General features: G+C 37.9%; 2 protein-coding genes across 15 annotated transcripts in view; one reads left to right on the top strand and one right to left on the bottom strand.

Annotated features, from left to right (window-relative positions):
• Positions 1 to 1,073: 1,073 nt before the first annotated feature.
• The window catches only part of LOC137239784 (uncharacterized), an 88,814-nt gene continuing 70,648 nt past the window's right edge, over positions 1,074 to 19,239 (bottom strand). For all 14 annotated transcript variants that reach the window (XM_067765443.1, XM_067765442.1, XM_067765438.1 and 11 more), the window contains 2 exons: positions 10,766 to 10,978; positions 1,074 to 8,485 (listed from right to left, as the gene is read on the bottom strand). In XM_067765443.1, the coding sequence (XP_067621544.1) occupies positions 8,261 to 8,485; positions 10,766 to 10,978 (438 nt within the window). In that variant the 3' untranslated portion in view covers positions 1,074 to 8,260. The remainder of the gene's footprint in view (positions 8,486 to 10,765; positions 10,979 to 19,239) is intronic.
• Positions 11,379 to 14,788, top strand: LOC137239788 (uncharacterized). Its single transcript, XM_067765451.1, has 2 exons — positions 11,379 to 13,986; positions 14,063 to 14,788. Exons 1-2 carry the CDS (start codon positions 13,069 to 13,071, stop codon positions 14,132 to 14,134), a joined length of 990 nt encoding a protein of 329 aa, XP_067621552.1. The 5' UTR covers positions 11,379 to 13,068; the 3' UTR covers positions 14,135 to 14,788.

Below are 19,239 nucleotides of genomic sequence, written 5' to 3'. Positions count from 1 at the left end.
AGTACTATACATCTGTTTGTGAGTATCTCTTCGTTGTCTTGTATGTATGTACGTCAATGATGATTGATTTTTTTACGTACACACGAGCGGCTGCTTCATGTTTTTTTATTGTTGCGTGATTATTTATTTAGTATCAGCTTAGTGATGCTAATATTCGTCACAATATAAAGCAATATGAGCCTGTCTCCCTAATTAAATACATATAAATAACATTGATATAATAGTGAACAGCGGACGCATTGCTAAAACGGCACTGCTAGCATATCCAATATCACTGATTAAGCTCCGTTGAACGAGCCTAAAAATATTCCACACAACTTGGCTTTTTAATCCAGCTTTTTGACATAATTTTCAATGAGCTATCTGTCAAAAAAAGCTGCAACTAAATACAAAACCTATTTTATTTTGACTATGACTAGCGCTTTAGGGTATATATGTGACTTTAAACTACAACTAAAGTTGACTTCAGTTAAACCCTGCCCCTTTGGCCACTTAAACTGAGATGAGCAGTAACATTTTATGTTCTCGGCCAAAGTGGCACGCTTGAACTCTGGTCAACTTTAACTATAGCTTAAACTCGCACTGACAAACCGGACTTAAGGCCCAGTTTCTTCCAAAACGGCGCCACTATATAGCGGCCGAAACATTGCGGTAGGGTACGTTGCCAACAATTGTTAAAATATATAAAGTTATTAGGTGGAAATTAAGTAGATGGTGAAGTTCACTGTAACGTAATATAGCGGCAGGGCAATAAATATTACGACCGTCATGACGGTAAAAACTCGTTCATCAACGCTTTTTCTCAACGCTATACTCAAAAGCACAACTTTTGTTTTCTTTTTTCTTAAAATGAACGTACGTTAGAAAAATAAGAAAAAAAAATTTAAAACCATAAAAAAAAAGTTATTTTGAATCGCTGACCTACGTTGGACAAACTTTACAACAAAGCGGTGCCGCTAATGACGGTAAGCATAGCATTGAAAATGTTGCGGTCGTAATATAGCGGCACAGCTTTTTGCGGAATCCAGGCCTTTAGGTAATGCAAATATAAATAAATCAAAGACCTCAAAATAAATTTTTTTTCTGACTAGCATTTTTTATTTTATTAAAATATTTTAACGTGCATTAAAAATACATATATGAAATGTGTACAATTCAGTTGATTTGCATAATCAGCTTATTTTGATTAAATAATTTGAGCTTTTTTTTCTTCTGGTAAAGTCTAACTTGAAAGTTTATGAATACGAGTATGTATGTTAAATAAATAGTTGAGTTGTAGATAAAGCTGCAGGGACAAAAACAAACAAACAAAAAAATGCAAAGAAAAATATTAGTATAAAAATTAGAACTGAAAAAAATACGGTTATAAAACCACTAATTTTAATCGGCTTTTATAATTTATAAAATTTATATAATTAGTTTCACTGGTTGTACGTACAAATATAGAATGATACTTATGTAAATATATTTATAAAATTTTTATACGACTATGTCAAGACTAAATGTTTAGTTGCTTAGTGCCTTTGTCAAATTACTAATAATAATGGCCCGTAATCATTTTTTTTTTTTATTTTTTAATCATAGTTGCTAACTAAGTTCCGGTTTTTCAGAAGTTGGTTAAGCTAAGTTTGCTTAAACTCTAGTCAGATTGAAACTACTGAGCAGTTTTTCAGTCACAGTTTAAGGCCGCCTTTTGTGCGGCATTGGTTTTTTATTATCTAGATAATTTGTAGATACGGCAACAGCTGGATTTTGTTTACCCAACAAATATAGAAAACAAATTCTCCAGCGAAATATATCTAGTTCCGGAGATGATATCCAACATAATTATTTAATTATTCTTAAATCAGATAGCTCTCGAATTGATATCCTACATTGGATATCGAGTTGTGGTGGTGTTGAAAACAAACTCTCTAATCAGGTACCACCAAAATCAACAGTGGTTTATTGTGAGAAATAAACACCTGATTGATAGCAGTAATGTAGTGTAATTAATCAAAAATAAATTATATATGTATATTTAATTTTATTTTCGTGAAAATACTGTGGTATGGAATCTTACATTCGAGTCCAGTTAGAGAACCACAAGCTGGGAATTAAATTCTTTCAACCTAAATAATAGCATTTTTTATTGTATAAACCAGGGACGGAAAATAATAATTTTTTTTTAGAGTCGAAAAAGTCCGGTTAAAAAAAATGTCCTAGGTGAAAATGTTTGAGTTCTCAGGTATCCCTATAGCAATATCATGTCGAATCATGAATTCTTTTTATTTTTCGAACTTTTTCCATAAAAGTAAAATCTGTATTTTTATTTTTTGAGTCCGATAGAACTAGTTAAACTCGGACTTTTAAAAATAAAACTCCGGAAATAAAAGTTAAATCCGGACTTTTATTTTTTAAGGCCAAAATAAAAGTCCGGCTTGATAACAAAGAAACGGCTTATCCGAATTAAAAAAAAAATAAATAAATAAAAATTATTTTAGGCAAATTTTTGTTTTAATACGGATAAACCGTTTCTTTGTTATCAAGCCGGACTTTTATTTTGGCCTTAAAAAATAAAAGTCCGGATTTAACTTTTATTTCCGGACTTTTTATTTTTAAAAGTGCGAGTTTAACTAGTTCTATCCGACTCAGGTAATAAAAATCCCAAAATAATTTTTATTTTGATCCAAATATATTAAAAGTCCAAAATTAATAGTTTTTCAAGGAATTATATTATAAAAGGAATAACAGTTTCCGCCCCTGGTATATACAATTCCCTCCTTTGCTGAGTACGTTATGGTTATTGAGTTGAGCCACTGTTTCGAAACAACTCTTGAGATTTTAGAAGTATGCCTAGTTATCAACATGAGATCTAATGGTACTCAAGCCCAAATGCTTGTTGGGTAAATTCGACGCCATTTCGAATGAACGCAAATAACTGATAGGTTAAGTAGAGTTTAATCCAGCCAGATCGGCCGTTTAATCTCAGTTTAAACTTCAGTTAAAGTAGACTGAAAAACTGCAGAATAAGGTTAAGTGTAGTTTAACTGACAAACTGAGTTGAAATTGTACTGAAAAACCGGGCCTCAAATATTGCTTAGTTAAAATCCTGTCTAAATCCTTCCACCTAAATCAAGCGGCATTTGAAATTGTAAGTTGCGTTCCAAGGAAGCGTGATCCAGAAACGGATAGAAATTTAACATGCAAATGCAACAAAAACGCTGTGATCCTGATATCTAACTGATTTGTTTCGGATTAACAGGGTGGCTCTGTTGATTCGTTTTTTTGTGGAAAGTTTTGACAGCACACCCTCTGTTTTTGGTAGCACTTACAGTCCACAATTCACACACATAAGATTGTGCATTCACGAGTTCAAAATTGCTTCATTCTGCGCAACTACGTCACACTTGACTTCTTCAGCGAATGAAAGAAAGAGAGAAAAAAACAAGAGCTAAAGGAAAATGACGTAAAAATTGCCTTTAAAATAATGTTTACATGCGTAATGCGCCACCTTCTATAATTCCATCATGCTTACAGCCATATGCACTAGGGCATCCGATATTTAACATATTTTTTCCATTCGAAAACCCATAAATTTAGGGTCTCATTCTCTACTACGAAACGAACGTTCGTTTCGCCTCAGAGACGAGTCGCTAGTATATTTGGACTATTTTAAACGATGGCAACGTGTCATTTAACAATTGCTTTAGCCAAATTGTTTGACATAAAGTAAGACACGTAAAGGTCGAACGAAAATGATAGAGAATACCATTGCTAAACGAAGTCGTTTGGGGGCGAATCGCAATACAGAATGAAGCCCTTAAACTTTAAGTCTGAAAACTAATTATTAAGGCCATAAAATAATTACAATGCATTTATTTTAAATCGTGATAGAAAAACCATAAATTTTTTTTATGAAAAATAGAAGAACCACAACATAATGTGCAAATGGTTTTCCACAAAGCTTTTGACAGAAGTAAAATTTTTAATATCAGCCTTGGGACGAAAGTTATTTAGTTCAAAGCATTTCTTTTGGTACCTCTCCCGACATTTTTGGACGTGTTATAGATGCCGACCCTTATACGATTACAATTTTATATGAAAAATATATCACATTTGTGCATGGTTTAAAAAGTAATAATACTAGTTATTGTTTGATAATTTGTTTAAACTTTTTAAGTAAAATTTTATAGAGCGATTCGGGGGGAAAAAGGTTAAAATTAGCAGGCGCCCTATTATGTGTACAAATTAGTTGAGTGCTACCAACTCTCATAGTACTGAATCGGTTCGTTCCAATGAGATTTGATCGTGAGCCAGAGCTTGATGACTCAATGGAACGCTACTTATAACAAACTTAAAATGATGCTCAATTTAGAAACATGTTTAAACCAAAAAAAAAACTCTATTTTAATTTTACTATGCCTAAGCGCCAATATGTTTACACGTATGTATATAATTTTAGCCTAAATTTATCGCATTTCGTTTTCGAAGATTGCACGCATTTAACTTAGCTTGTCTTAACACAGTTGCATTAACACCATTTGTTTTTTGTTTTCAATGTAAATGCTTTTATAAACTAAAAAGTTGTTGTCTTAATTAATAAAAATAAATTAAAGAATAATAATATGGTTATATTATATAGAATGAGTGAATAAGACAGCGCGTTTCGGCTCTATGCACGCGTACGAGAGTTTTTAAGCTTTTAGTATATACGAGCCGGACCCGTGCGCATCTTGCGCAACCAATATAAAAGTCTCTTATCAAATATCAACAGAAATCAGCTGTTCTATCAATCAATTAGAACTTACAGCTTGCGCTGCCATCGGGCGTATGGTAGCAACTGTCGGTAATGCAGTGCAAATATTCACAATAGTGCCATAGGCCAAATAGATTTCTTTGTGTGCTCACAATCGTTTAATTTTAACAAATTATTTTAATAAAATATAGTTAAACAAAAGCACTACGACCAAAATTGCCCAAAGCTCGCTAATAGCCCGAATCTCCATCTTTACAACCAAAACTTTATTTATAGATTTGGATTCGAAATAAGAGCGAAAAAGGGACCCCTACATAAAAACAGCAATTAGAAATAATATATATAATAATTTTTAAATACTACATTCTCAAGAATGTTTTATGATATTAATATTTTCACGCTTTTATTTACAAATTGTGTTGGCTCATATTTGTGCAAATGTTCGCAATATTCGTCGTTATTTCCTTCTTCTGATTTGTAATAGGTTGACTCTTTCTTTCTCTTTTACACATGAGTTTAAATTGGCGCCCAACGTAGGGTGTGCTTGCCAGGTTCGATCACGGATTGTGGTTCCTTACAAATAAATTACTAACTAAGAATCGCTTCGTTAGAAACAATATTAGTAAGAGAAAATGACGGACCCAGTAACCCAAACGATAGTGTAACATTTTAGGTGCAGGAAAATTGTAAGAAATAGAAAAAATGTGATATCAGCTGATGTTTAGAAGTGATAAGTGCGCGATCTTTTGTGGTGTATATTTCATTTGCAAGGCTACTATGCCAAAACGGTATATATTACTACATTCTTATTTTGTTCACATTCTTATTTGCCGATGCGCCCAACTTGAAGCGCACTCATAAATTCTAATTATTATTTACGAGTAACGTCTGAAAATAATATGAGTCATAGGCTACGACGCGCACTTCCACTTGCAAGGCCAAAATGTTCAACAAGTAAATAATAAATTTGGTTGAACTGGCCGATGCGTGAGATAATTTGCAAACTTGAAGGAGTAGGTTTGTGGCGAAAAATTGTATTATGGCCGTTACCATAGTATCCAAAATTATGGGGAGAAGGGTTGGGCGAAAACGTTTTTCACGGTAAAATTGTTTCCAAGCCCAAAAACTCATTAAGCTGCAGACATTGCCCTACAAGAAACGCTGATAGTTTTACTAATACACTCACAATTGTAATTGACAATGCTGATCCTGCGATGACGTAAACATTGATACTCAAATTTATGTATGTTCCTTTGATCGCTCACGCATGTCCGCATGTTCCCAACGACAGCCTATAATCATGAAAAAGGACTCAAACTGGGAAAGCTTCGGACACCTGGTACAGAACAAAAGAACATACAGCAGATACCATTATGCATGTGAGACAGATACATAATTCTCAACGGAATTTTATGTATGCGAGAACAGTTTATCCGATTTAATCATGTTGTCACTACTGACTGTCATATGACAATCAAATGATTATCACGGTTGTTTTATTATTTTTTAAATTCCGCCATTTTCAACCGACGAAAACCATATAAAAAATAAGTTTAAAAAGTGAAAAAGAGAGCATTTCAAAGCTCCATGCTAAAAGAAAAAAAATCGAAAATAATAAATTCTGAAGTCGAATTTTTATAAAACTATTTATTTTAAACAAATAAGAAACGCGTATGCTTTTATCGCGTACAAAATTAAAAACGTAATGAAATAAAGTAAATAAAAAGCAAAAAGCATTGTTTCATTTTTGGCGGAATATAACAATTGTCATTTATGATAGTATAACAGTCAAACCTGATATCTACAGTAAACTATCATTTATGACATTTTTTGATAGTTAGAGTGTCAACACTTATCCAGGAAAAGGATTGAGAGTGAGCAGTACGGCTATATACTTAATCAGTAGGCGATGTGGGTGTATAAGAAGGAGACAAAAACTCACACGTACACAGTTGTTTACATCACATTTGCGCAAGTCCCCTTAAGTTTGTGATAGAAAGTTTGTATGAGGCGCTGATCGTTAGGTTGACATTGCTGACAATCAGATGATAGTCAGTATTCTTGTAGGGTGGTGCTTTATCGGTAACCGTATTGGTAACCTTATAACAGCTGATTCGACCAACCTTATGGGAATCAGTGCAATCGATTATTGGTGCCGCTAAGGTCGTAACCGTATCGTAGCCAACCAATTGGTTTTTGGTTTACCGTCGTAACGATAAACAGCTGATTACGTTAGGGATACGACTACAGCGATACGACATACGGCACCACTGACTCCCGCTTAAACAAACTCCTACGACAGTTTTTGAAGACAAAGGTAAAGTAAGCCTTAACGATTGCAGCCTCATAGAAGTCAAAAGAAAATATATTTGGTATATTTTAAAAACTTTATTTAAAAAATTATTTCATCGCCATTTTTGAAAATCTAAAAAATTTTCGTTCAAGATTCATTGCGATAAGCAGTTTAACTCCGGCAACGCTGGTTATGTTATGGCCAACCCGTTTTGTATGGTTCGACTTCGGACTAAGGACCCGCAAATATTTTTTTTTTAGGAAAATCATTGATTTCTTATTTTTTTGACCTTCATTAAAGAATATTCGGCCATAACTACATACGTGGTTCGATTTTGGGAAAAAAGCGCACTTTGACCGAGCATTTCAAACGTGCGTATTTAATTTGAATCACACTAGTGCCAACGACTGCTCATTGTTATGGCCAGGCCCGTTTATAATCGTTTGTTTTGCACCAGGTAGACTATGAATCGGTTCCTTTCGGTTTTAGAAAACGATGCTCGTTCGTTCGTTCTCTTAATCTAGTTTTATAATTCAAGAGCCAACTGCAAAGTCAATCAAAACAAGAACAATTTGAAATATTTGAAAAGTGGATATACATAAAGTCGTACAAATTGAGCATAGCAGGAGAGATGCCACATTTTTTTATAATATCAAAAATTTTAAACCTACATTAGGCAGAGATTTTTTGAAAACTAGTGATCATATATATTATTTCTAAGTCCCTTTTTCGCTCTTATTTGGAATCCAATTCTATAAATAAAGTTTTGGTTGTAAAGATGGAGATTCGGGCTATTAGCGAGCTTTGAGCAATTTTGGTCGTAGTGCTTTTGTTTAGCTATATTTTATTCAAATAATTTGTTAAAAATAAAGACTGTGAGCACACAAAGAAATCTATTTGTACTATGGCACTATTATGAATATCTGCACTGCATTACCGGAAGTTGGTACCATACGCCAGATGGCAGCGCAAGCTGTAAGTTTTAATTGATTGATAGAATAGCTGATTTCTGTTGTTATTTTATAAGAGACTTTTATATTGGTTGCGCAAGATGCGCACGGGCCCAGCTCGTTATATTTATATCTAAATTGAAAAAGAAACTGAAATTTTAATAGGTGGCAGCACTGGCTGTTTAGCAAAATGTACTGCACAACAAAATTGTGGTTAAGAGTGATTGTCAAGAAGTTAGTAGACTCTAAGTAGACAATTCAAAAAGCTTTACGTATGCACTACTTAGCCGATGGATAATAGTATAAAACGGTATTGCCGGGCAATTGCCAATGTGATGCTTGCAACTCAATTAATTGTAGCAAAGTACGACGAATAGCTGGTGCAGCATCACTTGCATTCAAGAAAGCGTCCCGTACCATGGACAACAACAATTCCAATTGTTGTGGTAATTGTGTTTCCATATCCAAGCCTATGCATGTCAGAACGTAGAAGAGACATTCAATCTGCAAAATAAAAATAGAAGCAAAAAAGTTTTCGTTGGATATATGTACATTAGGGTTATCCTTACTAACTGAATATATGATTTTTTCCAGTCTCACCACTTCAAACTGTAAAAGCAAGATCATAAATATCGCATACAAATTTTGTTCCCGCTTGGACAAGGTTAAGGTGTGTTGCACGGGAATTCAAGTTCAGATTGCGCTTCAAAGGCTCAATATATTACAACCTGACCTTAAACCGGTGTGCGACACCCCTAAACCGGTTCCGGTCTCTACAAAGAAATCCTGTACGACACACCTTAGTGAGACTGGGAAAAATCGGTGATTTGATTTATGAGAACCACCCTAATGTATATAGGTAGATGTTTACGAGATTATAGACAAGGTAAGTCTAAAATGCCGCGCCTATAAGATTGCATACACTTAACCGGTTCCGGTCTTTAGAGAGGAGTTTCAACTTTGTCCCCTGTGCGACACACTTTAGTGAGACTGGAAAAAAACGGTAGTTTGATTTATAAGGACCACCCTATTTTACATAGATATATGTTTACGAGATTGTAGATTAGGTAAGACTAAAAGGCCATGCCTAGGATTGCCAACTGTCATAGAACTGTTTGCTTAGGGTGGTAAACGCAATAGAGAAACAAAATTAGGCCTACTTGCTAATTCTTTCTCTAAGATGTGAACAAAACCGAGCCAGTGTATCTTTTATCAATCTACAAAGTACCTATGTACTTATCCAAAGTAACTCTACTTTTTATAGCCAGAGCACACTAATTGCCTTGAAAGTACATGACATATTCTCTCTACTCTTAGTTCTTGCACATAATTATCATTAGCTCGCGCTCAACCACCCAAGCGATTTTGGCCGTTTTGAAACAAGTCACGCCAGCTATCCCTGTTTCCTGATAACTGACGTCATTTGAGAGCACCAAAGGAGGTCGAGTCTTCCTTCACCTGCCTCTCCAAACTCAGTAGAGGTCTGCCCCTTCAGTGCGGTGTCGACTGAAATACTTTCTTGGCCGGAGCGTCTTAGTCCATTCGCTTAACATGACCTAGCTCATCATTACACTTCCTTCGATACTCGTCGACAGGACCATACAACTTCTTCAGAAGCTTCCTCTCGAACACTCCAAAACTTTCTGCAAGGGATATTATTAAAAATTTTTGAAACGCATGACTTACACTAACCAAACACTCTTGATACTATCGTCACTGACCCGAATGGCCGAAGAGTCTCCTAGTTTTCGAAGAAGAGGGATACCTTATACCCTGTTACTGGTAATATTTATGTCCAGTAATGTTTTACATGACCCTCGATAGCGTAAATCTCGGATTTAAGGTGGCCAAAAGACTCTCGTTCCCACTTATAAAGCTATTTTTGTTCCGTCCTTGAAAGTTTAGATATCGAATATCTGAGAGAGCTCCATACCTTTCGTTTTCTCATATTGTGAAGGTAAAGAGCCCTATTGGCAGGAAGAGGTGAAAGGTGAAAAGTGGAGATTCAAGGGGTTGTGTAGCGCAACCCTCTCAAGAGATTACCAGCGCAATATATAGCATCTCCAGCCCAATTGTCAACCTCACCTACCCGCGGCGAATCCTGTTTCATTAACAGACGAGGCTCTGGCGACCCCAAGCTCCTCATGGAACTAGGGGGTAGGGAGGGAGGGATGACCTTGAAGGTTTAATGTGGTCATATAAATCGTTCCCGAAATTGTCGGGCTAGTACCTTAATGGTGCTTTGTTACCGGAACGTACCGGATCTATATCCGGCAAAGGACCATCAACATCGATAACACTCCCCAAAGCCTTCGGGAAGTGTCTTTATCGTTAATACAACAACAACAATAACAACAGGTGAAAAGTGCACAGTCGTTGATCGGCCATAGCCATTGCAGCACCCCCTCCGTTCGTAACGAAACTTGGGATCGTTAGAGCTTTGCGTAAATATCTGTATCATATCTACAACAGGATTTGCAACTCGAAGGTGGAGCTATCTTCTGCGTTAGATAGACTATGTTTTCATAGAAGCTATATTTCTAGGTCGTTCCTCCATCCGATGATGATTGTGTATATGAGATTAATTGTTGTGGCGTTCGGTTGCGGTAAGGAAAATACCTATTATATATATTAATCTATTGACGATGATCAGGATATCACTGGGTAAGGAAAAGTCCTTCTGGAAATACTCTAATACTCGTATCGACTTTCCTTCCCCTTTCTCGTCCTCTCTGCTACCCACGCAGTCTTTATTCTAGAATTTTAAATATATTTTATACTTACCTCAGACAAAGAACGTACAGGCGGCCGAACACAATCCTCGCAACATTTCGAGAGTAAAGTTAGCAAGACTAATGGTGGTGGTGTCCCTTCGCGTTGAGTACGAAGTTGTAATTGACGACGTTTTAGCTGGCAAAACATTTCAGTAAGAAAAGCCATGAAGGCTGTGAAGCGCAATCGTGAAGGTGATTTCATGCCTTGTATTGAGTAAAGCAACTGTAAAAGGAGAAATATTTGCAAGGCTAAATTAATGTAAACAAGAAAAAAGGATTGTTTGCGCCCTCGCTACTAAGTTATCGTCGCCGCACCTGCCTTCCCACTCAGTCATCGCTATTATTGAAATTACAATTATTAACTCACTTTGCATATACTACCACATTATCGTCGCATTTGTTGTTGTCGCTAGTCTTTACTAATTTCTTCGTTGGAGAGCATTACTGCTAGCCACCCACATTCGTCATCGTCTTAGTCGCTGCAGCATACATCACAAGCATACAAACATACATGTTGCTATGGATACAAACATATGTGCCTACATACGGTCAGACATACTTACAAGCACAATTTCATATCATACTTTTCGCACCTATCATATTATAATTAGCCATCTCATGAAATCATCCGATGTATAATTTTTGTATATTGTCAATTTGAAATAACAGGACTTTTCCATGGAAAATTCCTATTAATAATAATTACAGCTTACCCATTTGAACCTTGTCTTAGTTTTTAACACTCATTCAATTTGTAATCGCGATCAGAGAAGAAGCTAAAATAAAATTAGTAGTGAAGCAAAATTGTTCGCCCATTTATTTTTTGTCGCCAACCAATTGTAGAAAAAGCTCTACAATTCTCCAGAAGTCCTTCGAGCCGGATGCTCGAGGATTAAACCTTAGTTCGATTTTTAAATAAAGTAAAAAAAAAAAAAAAAAATTTTATTAAATCATCAAAATGGAAATACAGTCCATCCCAATGGATGATGGCGCCTCCGTGGCTCCATCTAACGCCAGCGAATCAGGGAGCGAAGAAACAATCATTCCGCGAGGACTTCGAATAAAAATTCAGCAACGCGAAAATCTGGTAACACGTTTGTGCTCATTGCATCGAGGAATCATAGAAGGTGATTCGTGTTCGCTTCGTCAACTTACGGCGAAATTGGACTTAGTATAGCAACACTACAAAACCCTCGATACACTTCAATCACAGTTGGAAGAGATGGATTAATCTCAGCTAGCTGAAAATCATCGCGTGACTCTCGAAGAGACTTACATCGAAGCCAAAACCACCATCCTCGACCATATAGATGAATTACAGAGAATTCAGCCTCTGAGTTACATGAGCAGCACACGCGTGGAGCGCCAACCGACACATCGCATCAATCTACCAAAATTGCAGTTAACTAAATTTGGTGGAAAGCAGTCGCAGTGGCTAGATTTCTACAACGTATTCACCACGCTTGTGCACAACAACAAAGATTTGACAGAGGTTGAAAAATTTCAGTATCTACGGTCGTGCCTCACTGATGAAGCTGCGCGTCTTATACAATCGCTCGAGGTAACAAATAACAATTACAATGTGGCGCTGGATCTCCTAATCAGCCGATTCAACAACAGCCGCCTAATTTTTCAGTCGCATATGCAGCAAATCTGCGACCTCTCGAATTTATCATCATCGCACACCTCATCTCTTCGTAATTTCATCGATACAATTAATGTCAATCTTCGGGCTATGCTGTCGCTAGCAACTTCGGAACAAATAGGTGAGGCAATATTACTACACCTAATAACTATGAAGCTAGATGCGTCTACTCGTACGAAATGGGAAGAAGAGGTTTCCATAAAATGGAATTGCAGAAGTTCGTCACCACTACAAATACCAACATGGGCAGACCTCGCTGCATTTCTAGAGCGCCGCTGCCAGACGTTCAACATGCTTGAAATCAACAAGCCAGCGATCCAACCGTCAACTTCATCGAAAAAGACTCCATCTAAATTACCAAGCAACAAGTATGCTTTCGCAGCTGTGAATTCGAACACCAGTTGCGCGTTGTGCGAAACGAGCCTTCATCACAACCCGTTCAATTGTGATAAATTCATTAAAATGGACCCGTTCGATAGATATCTACTGGTGAAGCGGCTTAACTTGTGTTTAAATTGCCTAGGTAAAAACCACACTTCAAGCTTGTCCATCCAGCCGTAGGTGCTACGTTGCTACACAGGCCACATGGAACTGAAGGTATTCCCAATAGCCAAATTAGTAACAACAACACCACCGGCCGGAAAAACGAGAATAGCAAGCAAGTCACTATGAAGGCTGAACAGTACCACGGCGACATTATTCTCGCCACACCTCGAATTCGGTTATGCAATTCATCAGGGTCATCACTTATTGTTCGAGCATTGCTGGACTCAGGATCTCAACTAAATTTCATAACAGAGCACATAGCACAACGTCTGCACCTACCACGTACAAAACACAGCATTGAGGTTATAGGCATAGGTGCTACATCAACAAAAACACATCAACTTTGCTATATTAAGATGGAGTCGCTCCATACCGAATACTCTTCAAGCCTAGAAGTAGTGATAATTCCCACAATCTCATCGCAGCAAACCAACAACCGTATCGATTTAAATACGTTACACATTCCAAACAATATCAAACTTGCCGACGATTCGTTTAATGAACCAGGTGGAATTGACTGTCTCATCGGAGCTGGCATATTCTTCGATTTACTGCTAGTGGGTCAAATAAAAAGTGACGCCAGGTCGCCAATTCTTCAAAAGACCAAACTAGGGTGGGTTGTGTCCGGTTCAGCTGCACCAAAGTCATCGCCCATCACTGATTCATGTTCGTCGTTCGCAACGCAATCACCTTTGCCCAAATACAAAACATTAATCACTATACAAGATCAAGCACCATTGGACCAACTCGTTGAAAGATTTTGGACAATTGAGAGTCACAGTATGCCACAAAAAATGCTGTCCGAAAACGAATTAGCCTGCGAGAAGTTGTTCGAGTTCACCACCACGAGGTGCCCCATCAGCGGCAAATTCATCGTTCGCTTGCCATTTAAGGAAGAGCCCGTTAATCTTGGTCAATCTTACGATATAGCATATCGAAGGTTAGTATCACTTGAATCTAAGTTAATAAAATATCCTTCTCTCTTAAAGAGCTATCGTGAATTTATAAACGAGTACGAACAGCTGCAGCACAGTAGTAAGGTAAGCAAGGTAAGCAAGGTAGTCGAGGACGGTATGTAAAATCGAAATTTCATCCCCCACTATTGCGTTATAAAAGCGGACAGTAGCACCACAAAACTACGCGTTGTATTTGATGCGTCTTGCAACACATCAAATGGCAAATCATTAAATGACGTACTTCGAGTAGGCCCTACCCTACAAGATGACATTTTTACGATCCTCGTTCGGTTTCGAAGTCACAAATACGTGTTAATAGCCGATATCGCTAAAATGTACAGACAGGTACTGGTAAGCAATGATGATGCACCATGGCAATGTATTTTGTGGCGAAATTCACCGCAAGATCCTGTAAAAATGTACCAGTTGCAGACCGTCACATACGGTACGAGTTGTGCGCCTTATCTTGCTACAAAATGCCTACTCGAAGTAGCTAAGGCGGAGTTTGAAAACTTTCCTCTCGGTTCAGCTGTAACTATCAAGGATTTCTACGTTGATAACCTAATGACGGGTGCTGATACTGTGGACATGTTTGTAGAAATCAAGCGACAAGTTACGGCGTTACTCGAACGAGCAGGTTTTCCTCTCCGAAAATTTGCTGCAAACAACATGGAAATTATCGACGATGTTCCACTACATGACAGAGAAGAAACCATCAAACTCGGCGGCACAGACTATATCAAAACCCTCGGCCTAAGGTGCTCACCGTCTCAAGATGCCTTTTTCTTCTGCTACAGTGGACCAGCAATAGTACGCAAACCAACTAAGCGCTCCATTTTGTCGCAAATAGCAGCCTTGTTTGATCCACTTGGGTTGCCGAATCCGCTCATCGTCGCAGGCAAAATTCTCATGCAACAACTTTGGGAACTAAAGCTGGATTGGGATGAAAGCGTGCCTCAAGATATCTACACTCAATGGCGCTCTTTTCATGATCATCTGGGCCAAATTGACAATATCCAAATACCAAGGTACGTTCCAATGAATAGCACAACTGAAATCCATGCCTTTGCAGATGCTAGTACAAAAGCTTATGGCGCTTGAATTTACCTTGTGACACGTACGGAGAAGGAGACATCGTCAGCATTATTATGCGCCAAATCTCGTGTAGCCCCAACGAAGCAGGCCAGCTTACCACGGCTTGAGTTGTGTGCAACAATGCTAATGGCCGATCTCCTGCAAACAGCGGTATCATTCTTTTCCCCTAATTTGAACAACATCCACTGCTGGACTGACTCAACTATTGCGCTGTGTTGGATTAGAGGCGAGCCCAATCGGTGGACAGTGTTTGTGGCCAATCGCGTTTCAAAAATCCAACAAATGACACCCAATTACAATTGGCATCACGTACCCTCTGAACTTAACCCGGCTGATCTAGTTTCTCGTGGCACAACGGTGGATGGTATTCGGGATAATCAACTATGGTTTCAAGGTCCTCTATTTTTAAAGTATAATCAAGAAGAGTGGCCCAAATCATCATTTGACACAGTAGCCGACATCCCCGAACGGCGTAGGCTACGAGTAGTACTGGTCACCGAACATGCGGTCGATATCATGGCTGAAAACAAAAACATCAACAACTACAACAAATTTCTTCGTATCTTCACATATGTACGACGTTTCATCATGAAAGTACAGGGATCGTCGATCACACCTGATGAAATAACCGACACACTTCACCTAGTATGCAGAAGAATTCAGCAAGTCAACTTTTCCGACGAATACTCAAAACTCTTAAACAACAAGCCAGTTGATAAAAACTCCAAACTCGCTTCACTATCACCGTTCATTCATAATCAGCTTATACGCGTGGGAGGAAGAGTACAAAACTCTGCCTTAAGTTTCGACGCACAACATCCAATCGTGCTTCCACATTCACATCCGTTCGTACATACACTCATTTCGCACTTATATCGCACAAATTTACATGCTGGGGCACAAACACTATTGAACATTCTTCGAGACAAGTTCTGGGTTATTAGCGCACGAAAGGTTATCAGGCAAGTCATTCATAATTGTATCTTATGCTATAGATTTCGCCCAGTCATTACAGAGCAAATTATGGGAGCTTTGCCAGCTAGCCGAGTCACATCATCATTCCCGTTTGAAACGGTAGGCGTAGACTACTGTGGCCCTCTATCAATTACTCAAAAAATTAGGGGTCGTTCGGCAATTAAAGTATATATCGCAGTTTTCATCTGCTTCACCACAAAGGGCGTGCATTTTGAAATCGCTCCTGACTTATCGACAGCCGCATTCATTGCCACACTCAAACGGTTTATAGCCAGACGTGGAAAGTGTCGGGTAATTGTCTCAGACAATGCAACAAATTTCATTGGAGCTAACCGAGAGTTACGAGAACTGCTTCAGTCATTCGTAACAGAAGCGCACATTGAACGAGTTGAAAACTTTTGCCGAAACGAAGGAATAGAGTGGAAATTTATTCCACCAAGACCACCACACTTCGGAGGCCTGTGGGAGAGTCCAGTGAAACTTGCTAAGTATCACTTGCGTCGCGCTATCGGAAACAACGTACTATCACATGACGAGCTCCACACCATAGTTTGCCAAGCTGAGGCCATAGTCAACAGCCGGCCATTAACCCCAATATCCAGTGACCCTAATGATCTTCGCGCACTCACACCCGGCCACTTCCTCATCGGTCGTTCGCTTCTCACCATCCCTGAACCAACAAAAACTATCAACACAACCATGCTAGGTCGCTACCAAGGTGTCAAATATATTCAGCAGCAGTTTTGGCCTCGTTGGCATCAAGACTACCTGAAAGAGCTACAAAAAAGTTCAAAGTGGAACACGGCATGGCCCAACCTTAAGATAAACGATCTAGTGCTTCTGAAGGACGACTCTTCACCCCCACTCAAATGGGCCATGGGTCGCATTTCAGCCACTATGCCAGGTGAAGATGGTAAAGTTAGAGTGGTAGAAGTAACAACGGCTGATGGTGTATACAAACGAGCCATAGCAAGGGTTTGTAAACTACCAATCGAAAATTCAAGTACACAGTAATTACATTGAAAGCCTTACTTTCAAGGGGGGCAGAATGTTTGCGTCCTCCCTACTAAGTTATCGTCGCCGCACCTGCCTTTCCACTCAGTCATCGCTATTATTGAAATTACAATTATTAACTCACTTTGCATATACTACCACATTATCGTCGCATTTGTTGTTGTCGCTAGTCTTTACTAATTTATTCGTTGGAGAGCATTACTGCTAGCCACCCACATTCGTCATCGTCTTAAGGCTCCATTACTGATACTTAGCATAGACTTGACTTGACTTGAGAACTGTCACTTACAGTTCTGTTAAATGAACATTGCATGTTACTGATTACTCAAAACTTAGCAACACTTAACTTGACTTAAAGGTCTGTGAATTTTGATTTTCTATGTAACTTCTAAGTGACTTTTATATTTTGAGATGCCATATGTTTGTTTCCATTTCATTTTGACATTTTGTCATACAAATTGACATTTATTGATTATGATGCCAGATTGTCTGCGCCAGGCATGCTTAACCAACGAAACGATATCATTTCGTTACGATAATCAACGTTAATAAACGAAACGAAGTCATTTCGGTTCGTTTATTAACGTTAAGATCGTCAAATTAACGAAATGATTTCGTTTCGTTTTCTGCCATATCAAAACGAAATCAAATCGTTTATGTTGATTATTAATTTCAAACTATGCTGGCAAAGCTGATTGATGGCGGAGTCATTAAAGGTGAAAGCATTATCCAAGCTGATTGCAACTTTTCTCATGAATTTTGACAGTACGAACATTTCTCAGAGTATTTTTGACATTACCACCAACGAATTACACAAACAAATTACATAGAGTTTGTGTGTGTATGTGCGCTTTTTGTTGCCACCTTACGGCTTCACCATGGCTATAGCATTGCCAGCACAATTCAAACATAAAGTATCACGTTTTCGTTAACGTTTTTAACGTTAACGAAAGCTTTTTGTTTCGGTTAAAAACGAGATACAATTTATCTTGATAATTTCTTTATCGATAATATTTCGAAGTGTTTCAACGGAAACGGTGGAAATTTTTTGATAAACGATTAGCTTAACGTTAAGGTGCATCCCTGGTCTGCGCTAAGTGGAGTATAATCGTGGCTAAGTTGCCAATTTTACGCCAAGTCAAGTCAAGTATATGCTAAGTATCAGTAATGGAGCCTTTAGTCGCTGCAGCATACATCACAAGCATACAAACATACATGTTGCTATGGATACAAACATATGTGCCTACATACGGTCAGACATACTTACAAGCACAATTTCATATCATACTTTTCGCACCTATCATATTATAATTAGCCATCTCATGAAATCATCCGATGTATAATTTTTGTATTTTGTCAATTTGAAATAACAGGACTTTTCCATGGAAAATTCCTATGAATAATTTTTACAGCTTACCCATTTGAACCTTGTCTTAGTTTTTAACATTCATTGAATTTGTAATCGCGATCAAGAGAAGAAGCTAAAATAAAATTAGTAGTGTAGCAAAATTGTTCGCCCATTTATTTTTTGTCGCCAACCAATTGTAGAAAAAGCTCTACAATTCTCCAAGGATTTTTTAGATTTGGGACAAATATGAGGATGCTCCCCCACCCCCTCCCTCCCTAAAAACAATATATGTATGGTTCGCTTGGAAAGTAATTAGATAAATCATATGAAAACAACCTTCCAAACTTTGCAAAATTTAACCTCCGTTTCAAGCATTGAGGCAGTAGAAGCACGCCGATAGCTATGAGCACCGCCTTACCGTTGCTATCAAGCTCTGCTGGGCGTCAGATCTGCACCCTATTACGAGTTTACCAACTAATCAAACATACCGCACCCTTTCAAGTACATCCACCTAGATGGAACTAGCCGAGTTTGCAATGTGTACTTCGACACTGCAGTATATTTTGGCCTTCCTCTTCTCTCCTTACATTATATGCATTTTGTTTCATAGCCCTTTTGAGGACATTTTCAATTTAGAAATTTGGTCGATGTTTACTGAAAAACGCTCTTACCAAACAGGTTCTTTGAAACGTATCTAGTTTTATATTTTCTTCAATGATTACACTTAGTGCTTCTGGTGGGCCGTGCCCTAGAGATCCTGTAAATCTTATGTTTAAGACCAAGCTTTTGATGATTATTGCTTTGCATTGGAGGCTATATAAGACTGCTTCGAAGTGAAATTAAAGACCAAATCAAATCGTCCCATATGTAATTCTTAATCTTTGAGCTACAAGGAGCTGCTCCGA

The sequence above is a fragment of the Eurosta solidaginis genome, chromosome 2 (genome assembly GCF_040869045.1).
Source record: "Eurosta solidaginis isolate ZX-2024a chromosome 2, ASM4086904v1, whole genome shotgun sequence".
Classification (NCBI taxonomy): domain Eukaryota; kingdom Metazoa; phylum Arthropoda; class Insecta; order Diptera; family Tephritidae; genus Eurosta; species Eurosta solidaginis.
This window is presented reverse-complemented; position numbering and strand designations above follow the sequence as displayed.

Coding starts and splice junctions, on each gene's coding strand:
- LOC137239788 (XM_067765451.1), top strand. CDS start 13,069: ATGAAGGCTGAACAGTACCACGGCGACATTATTCTCGCCACACCTCGA. Junction 13,987..14,062: donor AGCTGCAGCACAGTAGTAAG/GTAAGCAAGGTA, acceptor GCGTTATAAAAG/CGGACAGTAGCACCACAAAA.